Below are 23,878 nucleotides of genomic sequence, written 5' to 3'. Positions count from 1 at the left end.
CTGTGTGTTTTCCTACCCCATGTGTTGGTCCTGTACCACTTTGATTCTTGTGTTTGAATCCAGGTTAGAATTACCAGATTTATAATCATAAGGGCCCTTTTAAACCCATGGAAGTGATTATTTTATTAGAGAAGTATGTTTGATATGACTTTTAACTTGAACAGCTGCACGTGATAATTAAACAAATAAAGTTCCTGCATCTGTTGGTGTTTTTTCCTTTCTTGCCAGAACATGAACTGTAGAAAAGTCATCTTAGATTAATCCCTTAAACCTTTTTAGTACTGAATGGGGCTAGATTTCAGAGTCCAAGATTTCTGTTTGCAACAGTGACATTTCCTGCTTCTCTCACTCTTTGTCCATATTCCCTCAACACTGTTTTAGCATGACCACCTTGCAAAATAATAGAATTCAGCCTCCAAAACCATTAAAACCTTAGGATCACTTCTGAAATGGGGATCACTTTGGTTGTGATTTTTTGAAACATGGGACTGCACTAAGAGTGCCACAAATATTTTAGATACACCACTGAACATTCTACAGCTAGTAATCATTTTCAGTCCCCATTGACTGGGTTAGAACAGACAACCTATTATAGAGGCAAAGCACTCCATATCCCATTAGCAATCACCTGAGCTAGTCAGTTCCACCCTTCCCCTAACTACCCAGTTGATAAGCAAGGAGTGATAAGTGCAGAACTGTTGTATGTCTCCTGTTTCTCACACATCTGGCATAAGAAACAATTTCTCAAGCTGCAGTGACGGATCCCTGTCCAGGCTGACAATTTCAGAACGAAGGAGGCTCCCCTGATCTAGTATGCAAGCTACAGGATTCTCTGTATTCCCCCACAAAGGAACAGGATACATCATTGCAGTCAGAGGACTAATTTCCTGTATTGTTAAAGATAAAAAGATTTTCGTTTTCTACTGTTGAACAGTTGTATATAAAAATGAATTATAAAATTCTTTCTAACTAGTTTTACCCTTCCTTTAACTCTCCATAAACCCATTATTCCCACATGTATTGCCATTTGGTGTCAGCACCCTGAATGCTGTAATGATCTTCAGAGTGTTCTTATGGGACCTGAGGTCTACACATAAGACTTAGATTAGCCTGTTTCTCAGCAGTGTGAAATATTCACACCCCGTGAGAATCAGTTAAACTAACCTAAGCCCCAATATAGACTCTGCTAGGTTGATGGAAAAATTCATCTGTTGACCTGGCTACTACCTCTCGAGGGGATGGATTAACTACAGTGATGGAAAAATCCCTTCCATTGCTATAGCAAGTGTCTAAACTATGACACTACAGTGACAGCATCGTAGCTGTGCTGATGGAGGATCTAGTGTAGACATTAGTAGAGTTCTGTTTGCATTACAGTAGTTAAACTTGTGTCGGTCCTCTAATGTCAAACCTGGATTATTGGGGTTTATAAACAGTCTGCAAACTCTCTCCAGCCTGAAACGTGGCACACAATATTTCAGGCCGGGAGCAAAGAAGGTGTGAGTTACAGAAGTGAGAGTGTGATAAATGTGAATTGATTTTATTGCTTCTCTTAAAGGGTATTCTTTTGCAGGCCTTCAGTCCTTAATACATGAGGCCTCAAATTCATCCTTAGTTTATTTCCCTGACTTCAGAAGTTATTCCAGGAATGACTTTGACCAGTCTCTTTGGGGATTTCAGAGCAAAAATGTATATCTGGAGATAGTTTAAGAAATCAAATACTTGGCTACTAGCCTCATTACAGCGGGAAGGAGATTTCTGGCTCATCAGATTTCCTGTGAGGCTTAGGGCAACTTATTTGTACCTCAGTTTCACCATGTGTGTAATAAGTCTATACCTGTGCCAAATGCTTTGAGATGGAAAGTGCTTTAGGAGTGCAGTTCATTTTATTAATAATGATTTCAAAAGGTTTTTGGCATACAATAGCAGGCAGTTCCAGCAAATATTAATAGAGCCTAGGGAGCTCAAAAACTAAACAGGATTTACACATTGAGCATATTTGTCTCAAAGGTACAGTACTACTGTAGGATATCTAATCCTTTTTTTACAATTCTTTAGGGCAGTTCCTCAGCTGGTGTCAATTGTCATAACAAAGGAGCTATGTCAGTTTACACCAGCTGATGATCTGCCCCTTGGACTCAGTGCGGTTGTAGTGTAAATGATACATGGTGTGCTCTTTGAATTTTTCCTCTCAGTGTGCGCATGTAGTCTTCATTTCATCGACTCACTGTGAACGATCCTGAGTAATCTGCCTGGACTATAGTTTTGATAGCCCTTGATTTAGAATGCCTGTGAAGGGAAGTACTTTGAAGTTTAATAACTGCTGCACTAGTGAGCTTTGTATTTCTGAAGCAGTTTATTTCTGCATATGGAAAAAAGGTTTCAGAGTAACAGCTGTGTTAGTCTGTATTCGCAAAAAGAAAAGGAGTACTTGTGGCACCTTAGAGAAAGCTCACGCTCAAATAAATTGGTTAGTTTCTAAGGTGCCACAAGTACTCCTTTTCTATATGGAAAAAAGTGAGTCTGTTCTGTAGATGAAAGACTAGGTGTTGGGGGACCTGCATCTGTTGATTCAGGGAGAGGGTGGGAGCTTCATCATAGAAGACAAGATGCCTGTGAGGTGACAAGAATCATCAGATTTTCTTATCGCCTGCAGAGAGTAAGATCACTTAGGAAGTAAAGCCCACTCCCTCCCATACAAGTGCAGCTCTCTTCCCCTCCCACCCAAATGAGGCAAGGGCCTCTCCTACAGAGGTCACTCTTTCATCATTTTCCATCACCAAAGTGAAACTCCTCAGTGCTTGTAGGACTCTGGCACATCTGGTGGAGAACTAGAGAGCTCTCTTTGGGTTTCTCTGTTGTGAAATTAGATCTTTGCTTTTCTTCAGCAAAAGAAATCAGGAAGCCAAGCCACCTCCTTGAATTGAAACTTGAGATTACAAAACTGTAATTGTGAACAAGAGCAAGTCTTGAGTCTCATTTGAATCAGTGAAAATATAAATAATACAAGAAATTACTTGGTGTGGTGCAGAGAACACAAGCTAGAAAGGAATGCTCACTATGGGGGTATAAACAATTGTAGCTGAGAACATAATAGACCTACCTTTACTCCATTACAGAGCCAACAAAGCAACAATGTTGTCTTTAATGCATTGGCATTTTTAAACATTTGAAGAAAACCTTCCAAAATGAAAATGCCCTTTAGGAAGTGTTGATTAAAACAAATCAAGAAAACCCCACCGTATGCATGAGGCTGTTAATCTACATGAACATGCTGAAACTAAGGAAAGAAATAAGGTATTGATTGCTTAAATCCAGAAAAGGGTGTTAATTTTAAGAGAAGCAAAACCTTGCTCTTCCTGTGAGACAAACCAGTGTACTTTCCTATCTGGACATCTCTGCATGTTACACCTGGGCTTATTGTTCAGTGTGAATGTTAAAAACTACATGTACAGCACACATGGGATGGAATTTATGGTACTCTTTGATTTGGTACTGTTCTGTACAGCCTGGCAAGACTTGGGCACACTTCCCAGTCTCAGCTAATAGCTGCTGGAATTGTTACAGAGGGAGCATAGAAATTGCCATAGTGGATCAGACCCATGGTCCATGTAGTTCAGTATTCTGACTCCACAGTGGCCAGCACCAGATGCAAGAAACCACCTAATCCCTAGTAGTTTGTCTTAAACCCTGAAGTATGAAGTTTTAATATCCTCCCAAAGTTAATGTTAGCATTAGCTTTATAATTCTGGATATTCTTGTTATCCATATAAGTGCCCAATCCCTGGCATAACCTTGCTAAATTCTTTGCCTCAATAATGTCCTATGGCAATGAGCTGCACAGTTTATACATTACATGACAAACTATGCTTTGAATTTCCCAGTTCCATTCAGTGAAACTTCAATGAATGTCCCTGTCAAGGTTCCTTCCCCACTCTGAACTCTAGGGTACAGATGTGGGAACCTGCATGAAAGACCCCCTAAGCTTATTCTTACCAGCTTAGGTTAAAAACTTCCCCAAGGTACAAACTTTGCCTTGTCCTTGAACCGTATGCTGCCACCACCAAGCGTTTTAAACAAAGAACAAGGAAAGAATCATAGAATATCAGGTTTGGAAGGGACCTCAGGAGGTCATCTAGTCCAACCCCCTGATCAAAGCAGGACCAATCCCCAATTAAATCATCCCAGCCAAGGCTTTGTCAAGCCTGACCTTAAAAACTTCTAAGGAAGGAGATTCTACCACCTTCCTAGGTAACGCATTCCAGTGTTTCACCACCCTCCTAGTGAAAAAGTTTTTCCTAATATCCAACCTAAACCTCCCCCACTGCAACTTGAGACCATTACTCCTTGTCCTGTCATCTTCTACCACTGAGAATAGTCTAGAACCATCCTCTCTGGAACCACCTCTCAGGTAGTTGAAAGCAGCTATCAAATCCCCCCTCATTCTTCTCTTCTGCAGACTAAACAATCCCAGTTCCCTCAGCCTTTCCTCATAAGTCATGTGTTCCAGACCCCTAATCATTTTTGTTGCCCTTTGCTGGACTCTCTCCAATTTATCCATATCCTTCTTGTAGTGCGGGGCCCAAAACTGGACACAGTACTCCAGATGAGGCCTCACCAATGTCGAATAGAGGGGAACGATCACGTCCCTCGATCTGCTCGCTATGCCCCTACTTATACATCCCAAAATGCCATTGGCCTTCTTGGCAACAAGGGCACGCTGCTGACTCATATCCAGCTTCTCGTCCACTGTCACCCCTAGGTCCTTTTCCGCAGAACTGCTGCCTAGCCATTTGGTCCCTAGTCTGTAGCTGTGCATTGGGTTCTTCTGTCCTAAGTGCAGGACCCTGCACTTATCCTTATTGAACCTCATCAGATTTCTTTTGGCCCAATCCTCCAATTTGTCTAGGTCCCTCTGTATCCTATCCCTGCCCTCCAGCGTATCTACCACTCCTCCTAGTTTAGTATCATCCGCAAATTTGCTGAGTGCAATCCACACCATCCTCCAGATCATTTATGAAGATATTGAACAAAACCGGCCCCAGGACCGATCCCTGGGGCACTCCACTTGACACCGGCTGCCTACTAGACATGGAGCCATTGATCACTACCCGTTGAGCCCGACAATGTAGCCAACTTTCTACCCACCTTATAGTGCATTCATCCAGCCCATACTTCTTTAACTTGATGACAAGAATACTGTGGGAGACCGTGTCAAAAGCTTTGCTAAAGTCAAGATACAATACATCCACTGCTTTCCCTTCATCCACAGAACCAGTAATCTCATCATAGAAGGCGATTAGATTAGTCAGGCATGACCTTCCCTTGGTGAATCCATGCTGACTGTTCCTGATCACTTTCCTCTCATGTAAGTGCTTCAGGATTGATTCTTTGAGGACCTGCTCCATGATTTTTCCGGGGACTGAGGTGAGGCTGACTGGCCTGTAGTTCCCAGGATCCTCCTTCTTCCCTTTTTTAAAGATTGGCACTACATTAGCCTTTTTCCAGTCATCTGGGACTTCCCCCGTTCACCACGATTTTTTAAGATAATGGCCAATGGCTCTGCAATCATTGAAAGAGCCCACTTGGAGATGTCGTCCCCCAAAATATCCCCCCAAGCCGTACACCCCCTTTCCTGGGGAGGGCTTGATAAGAATCCTCACCAATATGTACAGGTGAGCACAGACCCAAACCCTTGGATCTTAAGAACAATGAAAAATCAATCAGGTTCTTAGAAGAAGAATTTTAATTAAAGAAAAGGTAAAAGAATCACCTCTGTAAAATCAGGATGGTAAATACCTTACAGGGTAATCAGATTCAAAACATAGAGAATCCCTTTAGGCAAAGCCTTAAATTACAAAAAGACACACAAGCAGGAATATACATTCCATTCAGCACTGCTTATTTTACCAGCCATTAAACAAAAGGAAATCTAACACATTTCTAGCTAGATTACTTACTAACTTAACAGGAGTTGTAAGGCTGCATTTCTGATCGGTTCCCGGCAAAAGCATTACACAGACAGCCAAACCCTTTGTTCCCCCCACTTCCAGATTTGAAAGTACCTTGTCCCCTCATTGGTCATTTTGGGTCAGGCGCCAGCGAGGTTACCTTAGCTTATTAACCCTTTACAGGTGAAAGGCTTTTTGCCTTTGGCCAGGAGGGATTTTATAGCACTGTATACAGAAAGGTGGTTACCCTTCCCTTTATATTTCTGATCGTCCCCTCAACTTGTGTTACAGGATACGTAGAGCGGAAGCTCCCAAGCTACCTTTTCTAGACCATTCAGTATTATATATCCTTTTTATATGCCCTTTTATTCATCTCCTTTCTGAAGAAAATAATCCCAATTTTTTAAATCTTTTCATGTCAGAGTTTTTCCAGACCTAGTAATTTTTTACCTTCTCTGAATATTCTGCAACATCCTTTTTTGAGATGGAATGACCAATACTGCACATAGGAACCAGATGAGGCTGCACCAGTGATTTATATGGCATGTTTTTCAGGTTGTCTTCCACCTCATTCCAAATATATTCAAACACCTTGTTTGCTTTAGAATGCAGCTGTGCATTGAGCCAAAGTCTTCTATGAGTGTCTGAAATTGAGCTCAGATCAATTTTTTCTGAGTAGATAGTTAATTTAGAACCCTGTAAACTGTATAAGTATTCTCATTTTTCCCTCCAATATGCATTACTTTGCATTTACCAACATTTAACTTTGTTTGCCATTGTGCTTCCCATTCATCTAGCTTGGTTATGTCCCTTTGAAGTTCATCGGTCTTCTCTGGACTTCATTAACCTAAGTAACTTTGTCATCTAGAAATCCCACTGCCCATGCCCTTTTCCAGATTCTTGTTAAATGTGTTAAACACCAAACCTAATACACGATCTTGAGGCATCCATCCTGCTGTTTATCTTTTGCCATGATGGCATCCATGACCAGGATGGTGATAGTGACTGTGAAATGCTTAGGGAGATTAGAGAAGCTATTAAAATAAAAACTCAATAATAATGGGGGATTTCAACTATCCCAATATTGACTGGGTACATGTCACCTCAGGATGGGATGCAGAGACAAAGTTTCTTGATGCCTTAAATGATTGCTTCTTGGAGCAGCTAGTCCTGGAACCCACAAGGGGAGAAGCATTCTTGATTTAGGCCTAAGTGGAGCACAGAATCTGGTCCAACAGGTGAATATATCTGAACTGCTTGGTGATAGTGACCATTATATAGTTAGATTTAATATCCTTGTGGCAGGGAAAACACCACAGCAGCCCAACATGGTAGCATTTAATTTCAGAAAGGGGAACTACACAAAAATGAGGAAGTTAGTTAAACAGAAATTAAAAGGTACAGTGCCAAAAGTGAAATCTCTGCAAGTTGCATGGAAGCTTTTTAAAGACACCATAATAGAGGCTCAACTTAAATGTATACCCCAAATTAAAACACCTAGGGAACTCCAACCAGGGATCTGTTCACATCTCAAGCAAACAGGAAATGCACCACATATTGCTCCAGAGGAGCCTTCAGTTGCCCCTTCCAGGTTGACACTCTGCTTCTTCCTTGATCAGACCAGTTCAACTCTGCCTTTCCTCCGTTATCACTCCTGCCATGAGTTCAACGATAAATCTGGCAGGACAGAGCACAGGTCATTCTGATCTCCCTCTTCTGGTTTTCCCAACTGCCTATGCACATTATCCCAACCACCAATCATACTCCCCAATGTGGTACTTAAACCTTATTGTACCTGCAAAGAACAAAACCAATCAGGAAATCCCCAAGACAATCCATTTCTGTAGCAGAAAGAATCAGGAGGTACATGAACTGTACCCAGAGAATCTCCAAATGGATCTCTGGCTTCATTCTACTCTATCAGCTATTGAACCTTCCCTTCCCTCCCCAAGGGGTAAGAGCTGCTCATTCCACCACAGCACAAGCAACAGCAATCACATCACTTCAGGAGGTATCCTTTGACATCTGTAAAGCAGCTACGTGGAGCTCCATTCACGTGAGACATTATGCCCTGCTGCATGATTCCTCTGCTAATGCCTCCTTTGGGATGGTGGTCCTCTGCTCATCTCTACCCTGTACATCCTCACACCTTCCTCCTACTTAGGTACTGCTTGTCAATCATCCACAGTGGAGTACAGTAGGGACCATCCCTCAAAGAAGGAGAGGTTACTGACCTGAAACTGGAGGCTCTTTGAGATGTTTGGTCCCTATCTGTATTACACTACTGTATTCCCATACCCACTACCCACCCTCTTTCCCCTCTGCTTCCACTCTTATCTGATTCGTGGCAGAGAAGGAACTGGAAAGGCAGACGATCTGCCCAGCCCTTTATCCCCTTGTACAGAGACACGAGGTGAACCAGGGTGCATGTGCAGACCAACAAACACTACTTTCATATTCTTTGGCTCTGGGTGCATGGTGCACATGCATAACCCACAGTTCACATATCTCAAAGAACCTTCAGATATAGGTCAGTAACCTCCCTGTGATGGGTTGGGCCCTCCGTCTGGGATGCCACCTGATATACTGGGGTCCCACTGAGCCTGCCTGTTCCACCAGCCTGGGCTTTCTCACCCTACTCTTGCTGTGCCAGATCCTCAAGCCATCTCTAGCACACACACAGATAAGGCCACACCCAGCTGCAGATACAGACTGAAATCAGCTCTGTGTGGGAGGATTCAGCTAAGGGATTTACCCAGCACTCACGTGCACACCCCCTTTGGGGTGTAAACCCAAAATTATATTGTCTTGTGCTGTATAGAGAGATCTGTAGAGCGCAAGCTCATAAAAATTGCCCCCTCCCTCAATGTGGAGGGAGATATACACAGCTTTTTGCTTTCCTCCCTGTGCAATATGAATTACACAAACTGGTTTATAGAAAACAAAGATAAATTTATTAACTACAAAGGACAGATTTTAAGTGATTATAAGGGATAGGAAACAGATCAAAGCAGATTACTAAGCAAATAAAACAAAACACGTAAAATAGGCTTAATTTATAAAAGAAATTGGCTACAAATAGTAATTTCTCACCCTAAATGTTGTTTTTTGCAGGTTACAGAGTTTCTTAATCATAGAATCATAGAATAGAATCATAGAATATCAGGGTTGGAAGGGACCTCAGGAGGTCATCTAGTCCAACCCCCTGCTCAAAAGCAGGACCCATCCCCAATTAAATCATCCCAGCCAAGGCTTTGTCAAGCCTGACCTTAAAAACTTCTAAGGAAGGAGATTCCACCACCTCCCTAGGCAACGCATTCCAGTGTTTCACCACCCTCCTAGTGAAAAAGTTTTTCCTAATATCCAACCTAAACCTCCCCCACTGCAACTTGAGACCATTACTCCTTGTCCTGTCCTCTTCCACCACTGAGAATAGTCTAGAACCATCCTCTCTGGAACTACCTCTCAGGTAGTTGAAAGCAGCTATCAAATCCCCCCTCATTCTTCTCTTCTGCAGACTAAACAATCCCAGTTCCCTCAGCCTCTCCTCATAACTCATGAGTTCCGGACCCCTAATCATTTTTGTTGCCCTTCGCTGGACTCTCTCCAATATATCCATATCCTTCTTGTAGTGTGGGGCCCAAAACTGGACACAGTACTCCAGATGAGGCCTCACCAATGTCGAATAGAAGGGAACGATCACGTCCCTCGATCTGCTCGCTATGCCCCTACTTATACATCCCAAAATGCCATTGGCCTTCTTGGCAACAAGGGCACACTGCTGACTCATATCCCGCTTCTTGTCCACTGTCACCCCTAGGTCCTTTTCCACAGAACTGCTGCCTAGCCATTCGGTCCCTAGTCTGTAGCTGTGCATTGGGTTCTTCTGTCCTAAGTGCAGGACCCTGCACTTATCCTTATTGAACCTCATCAGATTTCTTTTGGCCCAATCCTCCAATTTGTCTAGGTCCCTCTGTATCCTGTCCCTGCCCTCCAGCGTATCTACCACTCCTCCTAGTTTAGTATCATCCGCAAATTTGCTGAGAGTGCAATCCATACCATCCTCCAGATCATTTATGAAGATATTGAACAAAACCGGCCCCAGGACCGATCCCTGGGGCACTCCACTTGACACCGGCTGCCAACTAGACATGGAGCCATTGATCACTATCCGTTGAGCCCGACAATCTAGCCAACTTTCTACCCACCTTATAGTGCATTCATCCAGCCCATACTTCTTTAACTTGATGACAAGAATACTGTGGGAGACCGTGTCAAAAGCTTTGCTAAAGTCAAGATACAATACATCCACTGCTTTCCCTTCATCCACAGAACCAGTAATCTCATCATAGAAGGCGATTAGATTAGTCAGGCATGACCTTCCCTTGGTGAATCCATGCTGACTGTTCCTGATCACTTTCCTCTCATGTAAGTGCTTCAGGATTGATTCTTTGAGGACCTGCTCCATGATTTTTCCGGGGACTGAAATGAGGCTGACTGGCCTGTAGTTCCCAGGATCCTCCTTCTTGAAGGTAAACTGCACTGTTTGCAACTTAAATCTCCAGGTATACCCTTCACAGGCTGACCTTTTTCAGCCTGGTCCCAGTCCTTCTCCCAGATCAGTCTTAGGTGTTTACAGCAGTCATCCTGGGCAGGGATCCAGTGAAGAGCCAGCGACCATGATTAAATCACACTTCAGCCTTAAATAGAATTTACATATGGTGTGAATTTTTTGTTTCCCAGTCTGACTCCCAACCCCCTCCTTCTTAATGGAAAAACACTGAAAGCCCAAGATGGGGATCTAGTACAAGGTGACATGATCTTATGACCATGCAGTGTCAAAGCAACCATGAGACAAGGTTTATTTGTAATGTCCACAGGAAGGAGCTCCAGGAAGATGGGAGATCAGCATCTTCAAAGACCCATTCCATTGTCTTTCCTAATGGCCCATTCAGGCTGATTGCCTACTGTCTGGTGGGCGTTTCCCAGGTGTAAACACTTTTGGAATTGATAGAGTTTATATTCCTAACTTCAGATACAGCCATGATACATGCATACAAATAGGATAATCACATTCAGTAAATCATAACCTTTCCAGTGATATTTCACAAGACCCATCTTGCATCAAATACAACTTAGTTATGCCATATTCATACCATAAGCATATTTCTATGAAGAATATGGGTGTACTGTGACACTCCCATATGTATAAGGAGGGATAGGTTACAGAAAGACCTAGACAAATTGGAGGATTGGGCCAAAAGAAATCTGATGAGGTTCAATAAGGATAAGTGCAGGGTCCTGCACTTAGGACGGAAGAACCCAATGCACAGCTACAGACTAGGGACCGAATGGCTAGGCAGCAGTTCTGCGGAAAAGGACCTAGGGGTGACAGTGGACGAGAAGCTGGATATGAGTCAGCAGTGTGCCCTTGTTGCCAAGAAGGCCAATGGCATTTTGGGCTGTATAAGTAGGGGCATAGCGAGCAGATCGAGGGATGTGATCGTCCCCCTCTATTCGACATTGGTGAGGCCTCATCTGGAGTAGTGTGTCCAGTTTTGGGCCCCACACTTCAAGAAGGATGTGGATAAATTGGAGAGAGTCCAGCGAAGGGCAACAAAAATGATTAGGGGACTGGAACACATGAGTTATGAGGAGAGGCTGAGGGAGCTGGGATTGTTTAGCCTGCAGAAGAGAAGAATGAGGGGGGATTTGATAGCTGCTTTCAACTACCTGAAAGGGGGTTCCAAAGAGGATGGCTCTAGACTGTTCTCAATGGTAGCGGATGACAGAACGAGGAGTAATGGTCTCAAGTTGCAGTGGGGGAGGTTTAGATTGGATATTAGGAAAAACTTTTTCACTAAGAGGGTGGTGAAACACTGGAATGCGTTACCTAGGGAGGTGGTAGAATCTCCTTCCTTAGAGGTTTTTAAGGTCAGGCTTGACAAAGCCCTGGCTGGGATGATTTAACTGGGAATTGGTCCTGCTTTGAGCAGGGGGTTGGACTAGATGACCTTCTGGGGTCCCTTCCAACCCTGATATTCTATGATTCTATGACTCCCTGTATGTCAACCCGTTCTCTTTTATCCACTATTTTACTGACACATTCAAAGAATTTTAACGATGAGATGCTGTTTTCCGTTTGCAGAAACCGTGCTTGTTAGACCCTATCATATCATGATTTTCCAAGTGTTTTTATTCTTTTTTAATTATTGTTTTAGCCTTATATCTATAACTGGCTAATTGGCTTACTGGTCTTCACTTTCCTAGATCACCCCAGAACATTTTTATATATAGGCACACTTGCTATCCTCCAGCCCTCCAGTACAGTTGCAATTTTTAATGGATAGCAAAAATATGTGAGCGCCTCACTAGAGATGATTTGTATGGCAATAGCAAGCCCTCTGGCTGACTGAGGTGTTGTACTGGGATCATTTGGTACTTTGCTGATGATTAAAAGTGAATGCAGAAAAGAGAATCTTGAGAACTAGGGGAAAACATTTTATGTTAGTTTTAAATAGCTTGCTGCTAAATTACACCTTTTACTTTTAGTGTATTAGATGAGTTGGCCCTTTTATTATGTCTATCTTCCGGTTGCTGTGATGGCATAGAAACAGTAAGTTCCCCCTGATTATAGTAACATGCATGAATTAAGACAAAATACTAACTGACTTAAACTGCTGTTCTGTACTGGACACTAATCCAAGGGGCATACCCTACTAGATTGGGAAGACTGTTTCAGTCAGAGGATTGGTGCCCTCTTAATTCCATCAGATTTGATGTAGTGAGAAATTCAGTATAGTAACTGAGGTGAAGTAAGGTTCAGCAATGATCAGCACAAGGGAAACTTAATGTAGCCACTTCAGAAAAATGCTTTTTATCATTGTTCTCAAGCCGTCCTTCAATATACCATGCATTAAGATCAGCTTCCAGAGGGATCCCCTCATTCTGAGTGTTCAGTCATACGGACAATATCCTACTAGGATAGAACTGTAATGAGTTTAGCTTAAAATGAATGAACCACCTGTGCATTTCTGAGGATTGTCCCTCTAGTGCCTTGACATGTATCCAGTTAATTTCAGGTTCTGTTGGACTCTTGTTGGCAGCCAGTGGGGCTGAAAAGTGATATGATAGTGATGAGTCTCAGCAGGAGAATTAATGGTTCTTTACTGAATTCGAAGAATCTCTGTAATTGGCTTAACATTTACTGAGTACAAGTACTGCATTAAAACATGACTTTTTTCACTGAATTATATTAAATTACTTCATTTGTAAATTATCACAATAGAGTATGAAATGCATTTCACATTGTCCCCAGATACTACCCAGCTTTATGGTTCATAAGAAACCTGAGGATATGGAGCTACCTTAATGAAGATATTTACATGTTATAGCTCCACATCCCAGGTTTGGCATAGAAATTTTGAAGCAAATGTTAAACCTCTTCAGGTCACACAGTAATGTTCCCTGTTGTTTCTGTTAGGTGCACTTACATATGTAGGAACTTGATACCATGCATTTTGATCCTTTCAAGCAACTTGAAGTAATTTGTGAGACTTAACATCTATGGGGATTTGCCTTTTTCCAGGTTAATCGCTTTAATAAGGTGGAGGACCGAGCAATTTTTATCACTGATCGACACCTTTATAAAATGGATCCTATGAAGCAGTATAAGGTGATGAATACCATCCCACTTTACAATGTAAGTATGAGGACTGGAATCCAATGGCTTCAGAGTTCTAATCTCAGGCTCTGACACACACACTCCCTCTGGTCTTGAACAAGGCACTTAATTGACTCAGTTTCCCCTCCTGTAAAATTGAGATGATACCTACATTTGCATCACTTATATGTTTAATGTTTGTAAAGCGCTTTGAAGATGTAAAGCACTATTTAAATGCTGCTAAATAATGTTCCTTTTAATTCCAATATCTATATGAAGGCCAGAAACCAAACTACTCATTATGTTTTCCTCTTCAAATTGTTTTATTGTTTGTGTACAATACATTGCAGGATTGTGGTCCCATAAAATGAGGTTAGAAAGTCACAGCAGCTCTAACTCAGAATTTCCATGCCTTTGTGGGTTTCTCTAACCCTTAATATTTGAACACGTGTTGATAAAATGTATATTAAATAGTAAACAGAGCCAAATATTGAATTGGATTGGAGTATCTGGTCCTCAGGCTAGCAGAGACTTAACTCATATTGACAAAGCAGGAGATTATCACTGGTGAAGAAGGGGTGGAAAGAGCTGGCCTTTTAGCTCTTCAGTGTCCCTTTTAGCTGGTTTGCTACTACTTAAATTTCGCAGCCTGAGTTAAACCTGCTTCAGAATGGAGAGGGGTAACTAGTGGTGTTCCCCAAGGGTCAGTCCTAGGACCAATCCTATTCAACCTATTCATAAATGATCTGGAGAAAGGGGTAAATAGCGAGATGGCAAAGTTTACAGATGATTCTAAACTGCTCAAGATAGTTAAGACCAAAGCAGACTGTGAAGAACGTCAAAAAAATCTCACAAAACTAAGTGATTGGGCAACAAAATGACAAATGAAATTTAATGTGGATAAATGTAAAGTAATACACATGGGAAAAAATAACCCCAACTATATGTACAATATGATGGGGGCTAATTCAGCTACAGCTAATCAGGAGAAAGATCTTGGAGTCATCGTGGATAGTTCTCTGAAGACGTCCACGCAGTGTGCAGCGGCAGTCAAAAAAGCAAACGGGATGTTAGGAATCATTAAAAAAAAGGGATAGAGAATAAAACGGAGAATATCTTATTGCCCTTATATAAATCCATGGTACGCCCACATCTTGAATACTGCATACAGATGTGGTCCCCTCATCTCAAAACAGATATACTGGCATTAGCAAAGGTTCAAAAAAGGGCAACTAAAATGATTAGGGGTTTGGAATGGGTCCCATATGAGGAGAGATTAAAGAGTCTCGGACTTTTCAGCTTGGAAAAGAGGAGACTAAGGGAGGATATGATAGAGGTCTATAAACTCATGCGTGGTGTGGAGAAAGTGAATAAGGAAAAGTTATTTAATTGTTCCCGCAATATAAGAACGAGGGGCCACCAAATGAAATTAATGGGCAGCAGATTTAAAACAAACAAAAAAGGAAGTTCTTCTTCACTCAGCGCACAGTCAACCTGTGGAACTCCTTGCCTGAGGAAATTGTGAAGGCTAGGACTATAACAGGGTTTAAAAGAGAACTGGATAAATTCATGGAGGTTAAGTCCATTAATGGCTATTAGCCAGGATGGATAAGGAATGGTGTCCCTAGCCTCTGTTTGTCAGAGGATGGAGATGGATGGCAGGAGAGAGATCACTCGATCATTACCTGTTAGGTTCACTCCCTCTGGGACACCTGGAATTGGCCACTGTCGGCAGACAGGATACTGGGCTGGGGGGACCTTTGGTCTGACCCAATATGGTCATTCCTATGTTCTTATGCTGTAGCTAGTACAAAACTACACGGGCTGGTTGGGCTACTTTGGCAATGTCACAGCTGTACAGAGTCCCACTGAATGTACGGTTAGGATTTCATCAATAAATCTGGGTATTCCTTTATTGTAAATGACGGTGAAAATGGGGAGTGGGGAATGAATAATATTTGCTGCATATGTAGCCATAGTTACTAGCTCCCTCCCGCATCGTTAGCACTGGTTCTTTACTCACCATCCAGCCCTGCTGCATGCTTTGCTCTTCAACCAGCCAAGAAATGCCCCAGTGGCTCATGAACACACACCGTAGCTCTCTGCCTAATGGGTTAACATCTGCCTGTGTTAGCCACTTGTTCTAATAAGAATAGCTATTGCAATAGAGCATTGTCATGGAATCAGTGCCTCCTTTGAAAACAGGCCTTGCCTCTAAGTTTATGTAGCAGCTGTGGGGCGTTTTCCTGGGCTGATGTTCTGTTCCATTCACATTATTTCCTAATAGTACAAAATGAAATTGTCAGCTGGTTTGGTAGCTGGATGGCTGACTCCAGACAACCCAAACCAACTTATGAAAATATACAGGGAATCTAAAAAGCAAACTGTACGTTTGAAGCAAGCTGCTGGCTTTTATTTTTGTTTAAGGAATCAAAATTCATTTGATCCCTGAGTTAATGAAAATCTGGTTTCTGATTTATGTTCTAGTGAGCAACTGTGAGCTTGCTATCCCATTGTCTCAAACCAAATGGTTAGATCAGTACAAGTAACTTGCTACATTGGTAATTGAAATAAGTCCACATTTATCAGATGACCACTGTCATCTTTGAAGGAAGTGTTTCACATTAAACCTATATGAAATAAAATTTTAAAGGCTGAGCTTTGTCTCTGCGTTCATCTAGCAGAGGGAGACTATATTATTCTGTAACAACGTTCTATGCCTTGATACGGACAGCTATCAGCCTGAGCACAGCATGGCTTGCTTGGAAAACTTCTTAATGTTTTAAAAATTGAAGGTCACAAAGAAGTCAGATGTACAGTCTTGTGCAAGTTGCCTGGAAAACACATTTTGGGTGCGAATAGCTTGTTGTTGCAGTCCTTCCCATAGAACATCCATTCACATGAATGGAGTGGGGACTTCCCAGAAGTGCTAGTTAAGGACACTCACTACACTGGACTCAATCTGGACCCAATCTGGACTCCTGTATTGAACAATCTCCTCAATCTAAATAATTGTGAAGAGACCTTGGGGTATTTTGTAAGAGGGGTAATGGGGCAAAACGAAAATATTCTGTGAACTATAGAGACCTCAGAATGTTAGTGTTCTGAATTTGAAATGCTTTATATGAGCATGTCGTCTTCAAACACTGTAATAGTAAATAACTACTTTGCAATCCTGGGCCCCTCTTCATATATGTTTTAATTACAGGGAACAACCCTTGGGAATATTAGAATAGGACCAAAGAAATTGCATCATAGTGCTGAGGCATGCTGCCTGAATCCTTGTTATACTGATTTACTGTTGAGCTAGTGGCATCCTGCAGGAATGGGCAGTGAGGAGAAGAGAATGCAGAGTTGAGATGATTTAGACACAATATGTGAAATGTTTTATTTTCATTTTTACAGGGCCCCCTAAATTAAACCCGTGCCTGTGATTTTTGCTCAAGCTCATCCATCATTTCTTTCTGTTTGTAGATTTGTTTCGTACCTTATCTAGTGATTTGAATGTTTGTGGTTTGTCCCTTACCATTTGAGCTGCCTAGTGTAGTTCTCATTTTTCAGCACATATGGTCTCTTCAATAATAGCACTGGTTTTTATATTGGTGTATATTTTGATGAGGGAGGTGGCATAAGTAGCCAATTAATAATACAGGTGTTTTTCTTTGTTGAAAAAACACAGTTCTTTGGATTGATGTGGATGTTTTAAAGAAGTAAATGGATGATAATTACCACCAGCCTCTGTGCTTGCTCTATTAGATGTTCCTTGCTAGAAAGATATATGTTCATCTGGAAGATGGATTGCCCTTCTAATGTGTACAAGGGTGAACCCGGCTGAAATTCATCTGCCTGCCAGCAATATTCACTATCAACATTTCTAAAGCACCCTATCAACATGGCAACATCCTTAGGGATGGTGTTTCCATGGCGATCTCATTGGAGACAGTCAGCTGATGTCTGGTGCTACCCATGAACTTGTTTTGAGCTCAAGAAGCCATCCTGTACTTTACCATTTTCTTTAACTGCTTATTGCTCATATGTAATGGCAAAGACTTTCCCTTAATGAATGACTGCTTAATGCAATTCAGATCCTGGATTTTGTATGCTCTCCTTGTCTCTTTACAAAGGAGTCTTTGATTTTGTGTATGGAGTTACAAACTATATTTGTTTGAATATGCTAGACATTGAGGAATCTGGAATTAATTACTCTGGAAACATACTTACATATTATTACAAACACACGTCTTGACATTTTAATAAAATCTAGGCAGAAAAAAACCCTTAAAGCTCTCTGGAAAAGGGGAAAATTCAAAGGATTTTGGTATTTTTGTTTCAGAGATGTCTTCCTTACTCCCAGTTTATTACAGCCTTGTCTGGATTAAAGTGTTTCTATTTTGAGATTCTGCTATAAAGTGAGTGTGCTGGTAATAGTTTTAATGCGGCATTCATTTTAGTCTCCCCTACAGAGGGGGGAAACTGATTTTTCAAGATGGCAGAGGGCAGTTTAAAGGTGATTGACAAAGCAGTGGAAGGAATTTCTTCTTTGGCTACTTTTCACAGTATATACATATATTTCTGATTTTTAAAAAGGACAGACGTTCAAAGTTTTGAGTTTTTTCTGACCTTCACAACTAACACCCCGGAAACTGAATGATTACCATTCTTTGTACTTAGTGAGACAATTTTCTTTCCTTTTTATGTGCTGTGTTCAAGATTTGGTGTTAATTTTTTAAGCCTGAGATAGAAAAGCAAGAGAATTCTTTGTTCAAGGGCTGTTGGCCTCCTAAAGCAGCTCAGTTAATTATTAATTTTTAAACAGGCTTTTAAAATTCATTGATTTCAATTCATTTTTTTTCCCTCCGTTAGATGCACATTTAAAGCCCAGATAGCACTAACCCATGAGGTTCTGTTGTGATCAATGGCATGATATTTAAACATGCAAATTAATTTTAAGGGACACTGTACACTCAGGCAGCTGACAATTTCCATGCATGAAGTGTAACTTGTTTAAAAATTGTTTTATAATCTTTTTAAGTATTGTGGGTAGTGGAGAGTAAAATCCTATTGTGTGCAGGAGATCACTGCTGGGTATTTGACATATTAAAATGAGTCTGTATAGTTTGTGTGAAAGCTTAGTCCAGAAGCAGTGAGCTGCTCTCAGATCATGAGCACCTCTGAAGAGGGTGAATAGTCCAGGGCTCTTTTGTGCCAGAGATCTGTACAAAATTTGGTGGCAGCTACTGTGGTGTTCATTACATATACTTTTGGGGGATGCCACAGTCGTGTTAAGCGTTTGACTGGCCTTGTGGGAGGATTCTTGATGTACCCTGACCAGTTCTGAAAATCAGACAGGCTTCTCAGGGTACAGAGTAGTCTCTGACTGGATTAGCATAAATGTTTGATCACAGGATGTGGGAGTTTGTAGAAGGAAATTCTTTTAGAAAAGAAGGCCTGAGTACTTTCAGGTTCCATCAGTATTATGCTTATCAGGTTCTTCCACCTCATTTTTAGAGGATGAGCATGTTCCTGGTATCTCCGGACATTTCTGGAGAGGAGCCGTGCAATCCCTGATGAGGCTCACAGAAGCTAAATTTCCAGAGAAGAATGTCTGCTGTATCTGATCTTTGTGGAGTTTACTGTTGTTGTTTTTTTCCTGGGGGTCTCTTGATTTTCCTGTTTCCTTATATCTTTTATATTATCTGCACATTGTTAAATACAAAGGGCTACATTAGATTGTTAGCTTGAGAGAAAGAAATGTGTTCTCAGCCGTGCTACCATTCTGCTACTGGCTTCCTTTGGAAAGGAAAAGCAGGGTTGTGGGCCTACTGCCACCTGGCATAATGGTATCCCTCCAAAGATACTTGGTGGTAGGCACTCCAAACAATTGGAAACAGGTTCCTCCATTTTCAGAGGGGGGCACAACACCGAGAAGAATGGGGCCCTGGTCAATGACCTGGGCTCCTAGGTGCTATGATAATACAAATAATAAATACTACTAGTAATCCCACAGAAAGTTGGGCCAGACTGAGTAAGGTCTCGGGAGTCTATTCTTGTCCTTTGTTTCAACTGCTGGCTTCCAGGATAATGTGTAGTTTCAATCTTCCCTTCTTTCCCTTGAGTTTTTCTGGGCTTTCAGGGGGAGCATTGAAAAAGCCACGCATGCTAAACTCTCTCATGGAAATATTTAGTTCTGTGATCCTTTCAGAGCTAAAAACTGAAAAGATGGGATAGCATACTGAAGTAGATGGTCAAAATTAAAGATGGAAAAGGTATATTAGATTTAGTCCTTTCCTCTGGTAGTGGAGGATTGTTACCAAGATATATGCCATAAGACTATTCTGTGCTTTCTCTCTGTAGTTGACGGGATTGAGTGTCTCCAATGGAAAGGACCAGCTTGTGGTCTTCCACACAAAGGATAACAAAGACCTTATTGTCTGCCTCTTCAACAGACAGCCAACTAATGAAAGCAGAATTGGAGAGCTGGTTGGAGTCCTGGCAAACCATTTCAAGAGGTCAGTTATTCTGTGAAAGTTCAGAATCCAGCTCATCAGGTCTGTGATGACCCTTAAAGTTGTTTGATGAACTTGCTTTATATCAGTGCTGACTCATTATACTGTATTCTTTCAAATATCATATTGCCTCTATATAAATCCATGGTAGACCCACATCTTGAGTACTGCATGTACATGTGGTCACCCCATCTCAAAAAAGATATATTGGAATTGGAAAAGGTTCAGAAAAGGGCAACAGAAACGATTAGAGGTGTGGAATGGCTTCCGTATGAGGAGAGATTAATAAAACTGGGACTTTTCAGCTTGGAAAAGAGATGACTAAGGGGGGATATGATTGAGGTCGAAAAAATCATGACTGGTGTGGAGAAAGAAAATAAGGAAGTGTTATTTACTCCTTCTCATAACACAAGAACTAGGGGTCACACAATGAAAGTAATAGGCAGCAGGTTTAAAACAAACAGAAGGAAGCATTTCTTCACACAACGCACAGTCAGCCTGTGGAACTCTTTGCCAGAGATTGTTGTGAAGGCCGAGGGTGAACCTATAACAGGGTTCAAAAAAAATTAGATAAATTCATGAAGGATAGGTCCATCAGTGGCTATTAGTCAGGATGGGCAGGGATGGTGTCCCTAGCCTCCGTTTGCCAGAAGCTAAAAATGAGTGACAGGGGATGGATCACTTGATGATCACCTGTTCTACTCATTCGCTCTGAGGCACCTGGGATTGTCCACTGTCGGAAGACTGGATACTGAGCTAGATGGACCTTTGGTCTGACCCAGTATAGCTGTTCTTATGTTCCAACGTTATGGATGAGCAGAAATTAAAGTAGATGAAGATGTGTATTCCACTTAGGTGTGTGCATGCCCAGTGTGCCAGAGCCAGAGAGATTTCCTAGCAGTACCCATAGAGGGGTGGCTCACATGGCTGTGGCCCCTCCTCTGGCTATATGAGGCGGTGCCACCCCGACCCCCCTCAGTTCCTTCTTACAGCCTGTGGTTGTAGCCTCACCACCTCGCAGATAGTCTGAGTCTAGTTTCTTATTGTATATAGCTAGTAGTAAGTGTTAGCTAGTAGTCTCTTTTCCCCAGTGATGCTCTCACCAGGGCGTGTGGAGGAGAAATCCCCAACAGAGAGCAACACCACATGTGGGGATCAGTCTCTGTGAGGCCCGCCTCAAGGAGCATTGCGCTAGTGGTGTGCATCCCGTGCAGGGGCATCCAGCGCCTGTCTAACAGGAAACGGCACCGTCGACTTCAGGCCTGCAGAGGGATCCATTGAGTCTGGCACCATTGGACTCTCCTGCTAGAGAGTGCCAGGCGGGGGAGTTGGAGCTCCCTTCCACCCCAGACACATTTGAAGTGGCCAGGGACCTGATTGCCATACCGGCACCACAGTCCCCTGTCAGGCGAGATATGCCTTGGGCACCGCAAGGCGTGAGGCAAGCCCGCAATAATGCGGCACCGCTCGCCATCTCTGCGGCACCGTACCGCTCGGCTCCATTGTGGTCTCCGTCCTTGGAGTCCCAGTCATCAGACTCAGAGGCAGAGTCCTACTAATCCAGGCGCACCCAGCACCCGTCGGAGTGGTGCCGCTATAGACAGGAGGCAGGTCAAGGCCCCTCGATCGTGCATTGGTAAGGGCCTGTGCAATGGCCATTCTGGACCCCATGAGCATACCATAAGGCCCAGGACACTTATTCCAGAGGCTCCCAGTCAGTAATTTCGGAAAGTCATGCCCCTCCATCACCCCGGGACCATATCCCACCATGAGGCACCGAGACAGTTTTGCACCACGGCGCAGAGTCCTGTCTGGGTCCCGGCACCATGGCTGACATTGAGGCCACAATCAGCACCAAGCAGCAAGGCACTGGACAGGACGATTCCAGGGAGCTGGAGGGACAGGAGGGCCTGGTAACGCCTCAGGCGTCTTCGTCATCTTCGCCTGATGAGGTGGTGGTGAGGTCGTCTTCCTCTGGGCCTCCCCCCATTGATGATAAAGCACACCAGGAGCTGTTGCGCAGGTTGGCTCATAACATGGGGCTACAGGCTGAGAAGGTGGTCAAATCAGTGGACCCCATGGTGGACATCTTCGCTCCTGAGGGGCCCTCAAGGGTAGCATTACCCCTCATAAAGACCATCACAAAGACCTTGTGGCAAACTCCTGCTTCTACTCCTCCCTTTTCCCCCCTCCCCCCCCACAGCTAAGGAGTAGAAAGAAAGTATTTTGTACCCTTTAGAGGGTACAAATATCTATTCTCTCATCCACAGTTGGGGTTGTTGGTGGCAGCAAAAGAGAGAAAAGACAGGCAGCAGGGTCCAACTCTGAAATCTAATAAAAGGAAATACCTTCTTTCTCAGCTGGCTTCAGTTTTCTGGAAGTAAAATCCTCCCCGTGGAAGGGATTAGCTGACCTATTGCTTCAGAGAGACTTTGAGAGTTCCTTGTTAAACTATTATTAGCTGAAAATCACTGCATGCAGATGGCAAGTGTTAGGTTTCTCTGTGGTGCCTGTCAAGAGGTGGCCATGAAAAGAAAGTAGATCCAGCAGTAAAATCTCCAGTTTGATAGTGACCGTGTAATGTGACTTCAGAGCAGTGCTTCACACTTGATACACTCCACACCTGTGGCAGCTGAAGATATGTTTTCACTAGTTGTAAAAGGAAGTTGTGGAAGGGGTCTCTGTTTAAGTCACCCTGTATGGGGCACACAGAGTATTTCATGGCCACCATGATGTGAATGCTGGAGTCTTTTCTTTAAATCAGGTTGGGGTTTTTTTTTTATGTTTAAGGATCAGTGTACAAAGTGACTCCAGATTAAATATCATTTTTTGGGATAGAAGCAAGGCTAATTTAATGATAGTTCCTTTGAACTAGGTTTCTAACACTTAGTTTATATGTTTCAGAGGAACAGCCGTGTTAGTCTGTATTCGCAAAAAGAAAAGGAGTACTTGTGGCACCTTAGAGACTAACCAATTTATTTGAGCATGAGCTTTCGTGAGCTACAGCTCACTTCATCAGATGTTTACCGTGGAAACTGCAGCAGACTTTATATACACACAGAAATCATGAAACAATACCTCCTCCCACCCCACTGTCCTGCTGGTAATAGCTTATCTAAAGTGATCAACAGGTGGGCCATTTCCAGCACAAATCCAGGTTTTCTCACCCTCCACCCCCCCACACAAATTCACTCTCCTGCTGGTGCTAGCCCATCCAAAGTGACAACTCTTTACAGTGCTGGAAATGGCCCACCTGTTGATCACTTTAGATAAGCTATTACCAGCAGGACAGTGGGGTGGGAGGAGGTATTGTTTCATGATTTCTGTGTGTATATAAAGTCTGCTGCAGTTTCCACGGTAAACATCTGATGAAGTGAGCTGTAGCTCACGAAAGCTCATGCTCAAATAAATTGGTTAGTCTCTAAGGTGCCACAAGTACTCCTTTAGTTTATATGTTGGAGTTCTTAATTACTGTGTTAATTCTTCTGCTTGCTCAAGTCTGTGGACATAAATGAACAATGGATATTTAACTTTCAGGGTGTGTTCACGTGTCAGTATACTACACTATATTAATATGGTAGATGTATTCAAATGTGTATTATAGGTATAGCTGGCAGCAACCCCTATAGTTAAAGTTGCCTGGTGCTTTTCATTGTAAGATTTTTTTTCATTTTCTCACACCTTTGCCAACCTCTTAACTATTGGGCTGAAATTTTACATGCTGGTGTTTCTCAGGCTGAATTTTTTGGAAAATGTCG

At 42.5% G+C, this 23,878-nt stretch overlaps 1 protein-coding gene across 2 annotated transcripts in view; it reads left to right on the top strand.

Annotated features, from left to right (window-relative positions):
* MYO1D (myosin ID) overlaps nt 1–23,878 on the top strand; it is a 352,821-nt gene that overhangs the window by 217,498 nt on the left and 111,445 nt on the right. The window contains exons 20-21 of one of the 2 annotated variants that reach the window (XM_073326164.2): nt 13,540–13,653; nt 19,969–20,123. In XM_073326164.2, coding sequence (XP_073182265.2) covers nt 13,540–13,653; nt 19,969–20,123 — 269 coding nt within the window. The remainder of the gene's footprint in view (nt 1–13,539; nt 13,654–19,968; nt 20,124–23,878) is intronic. The other variant, XM_078850736.1, reaches the window with a different exon arrangement.

This window comes from Lepidochelys kempii, chromosome 27, assembly GCF_965140285.1.
Source record: "Lepidochelys kempii isolate rLepKem1 chromosome 27, rLepKem1.hap1, whole genome shotgun sequence".
Taxonomy (NCBI): Eukaryota; Metazoa; Chordata; order Testudines; family Cheloniidae; genus Lepidochelys; species Lepidochelys kempii.
Note: the sequence above shows the minus strand (reverse complement) of the source record. Positions and strands in the feature narration are given on the sequence as shown.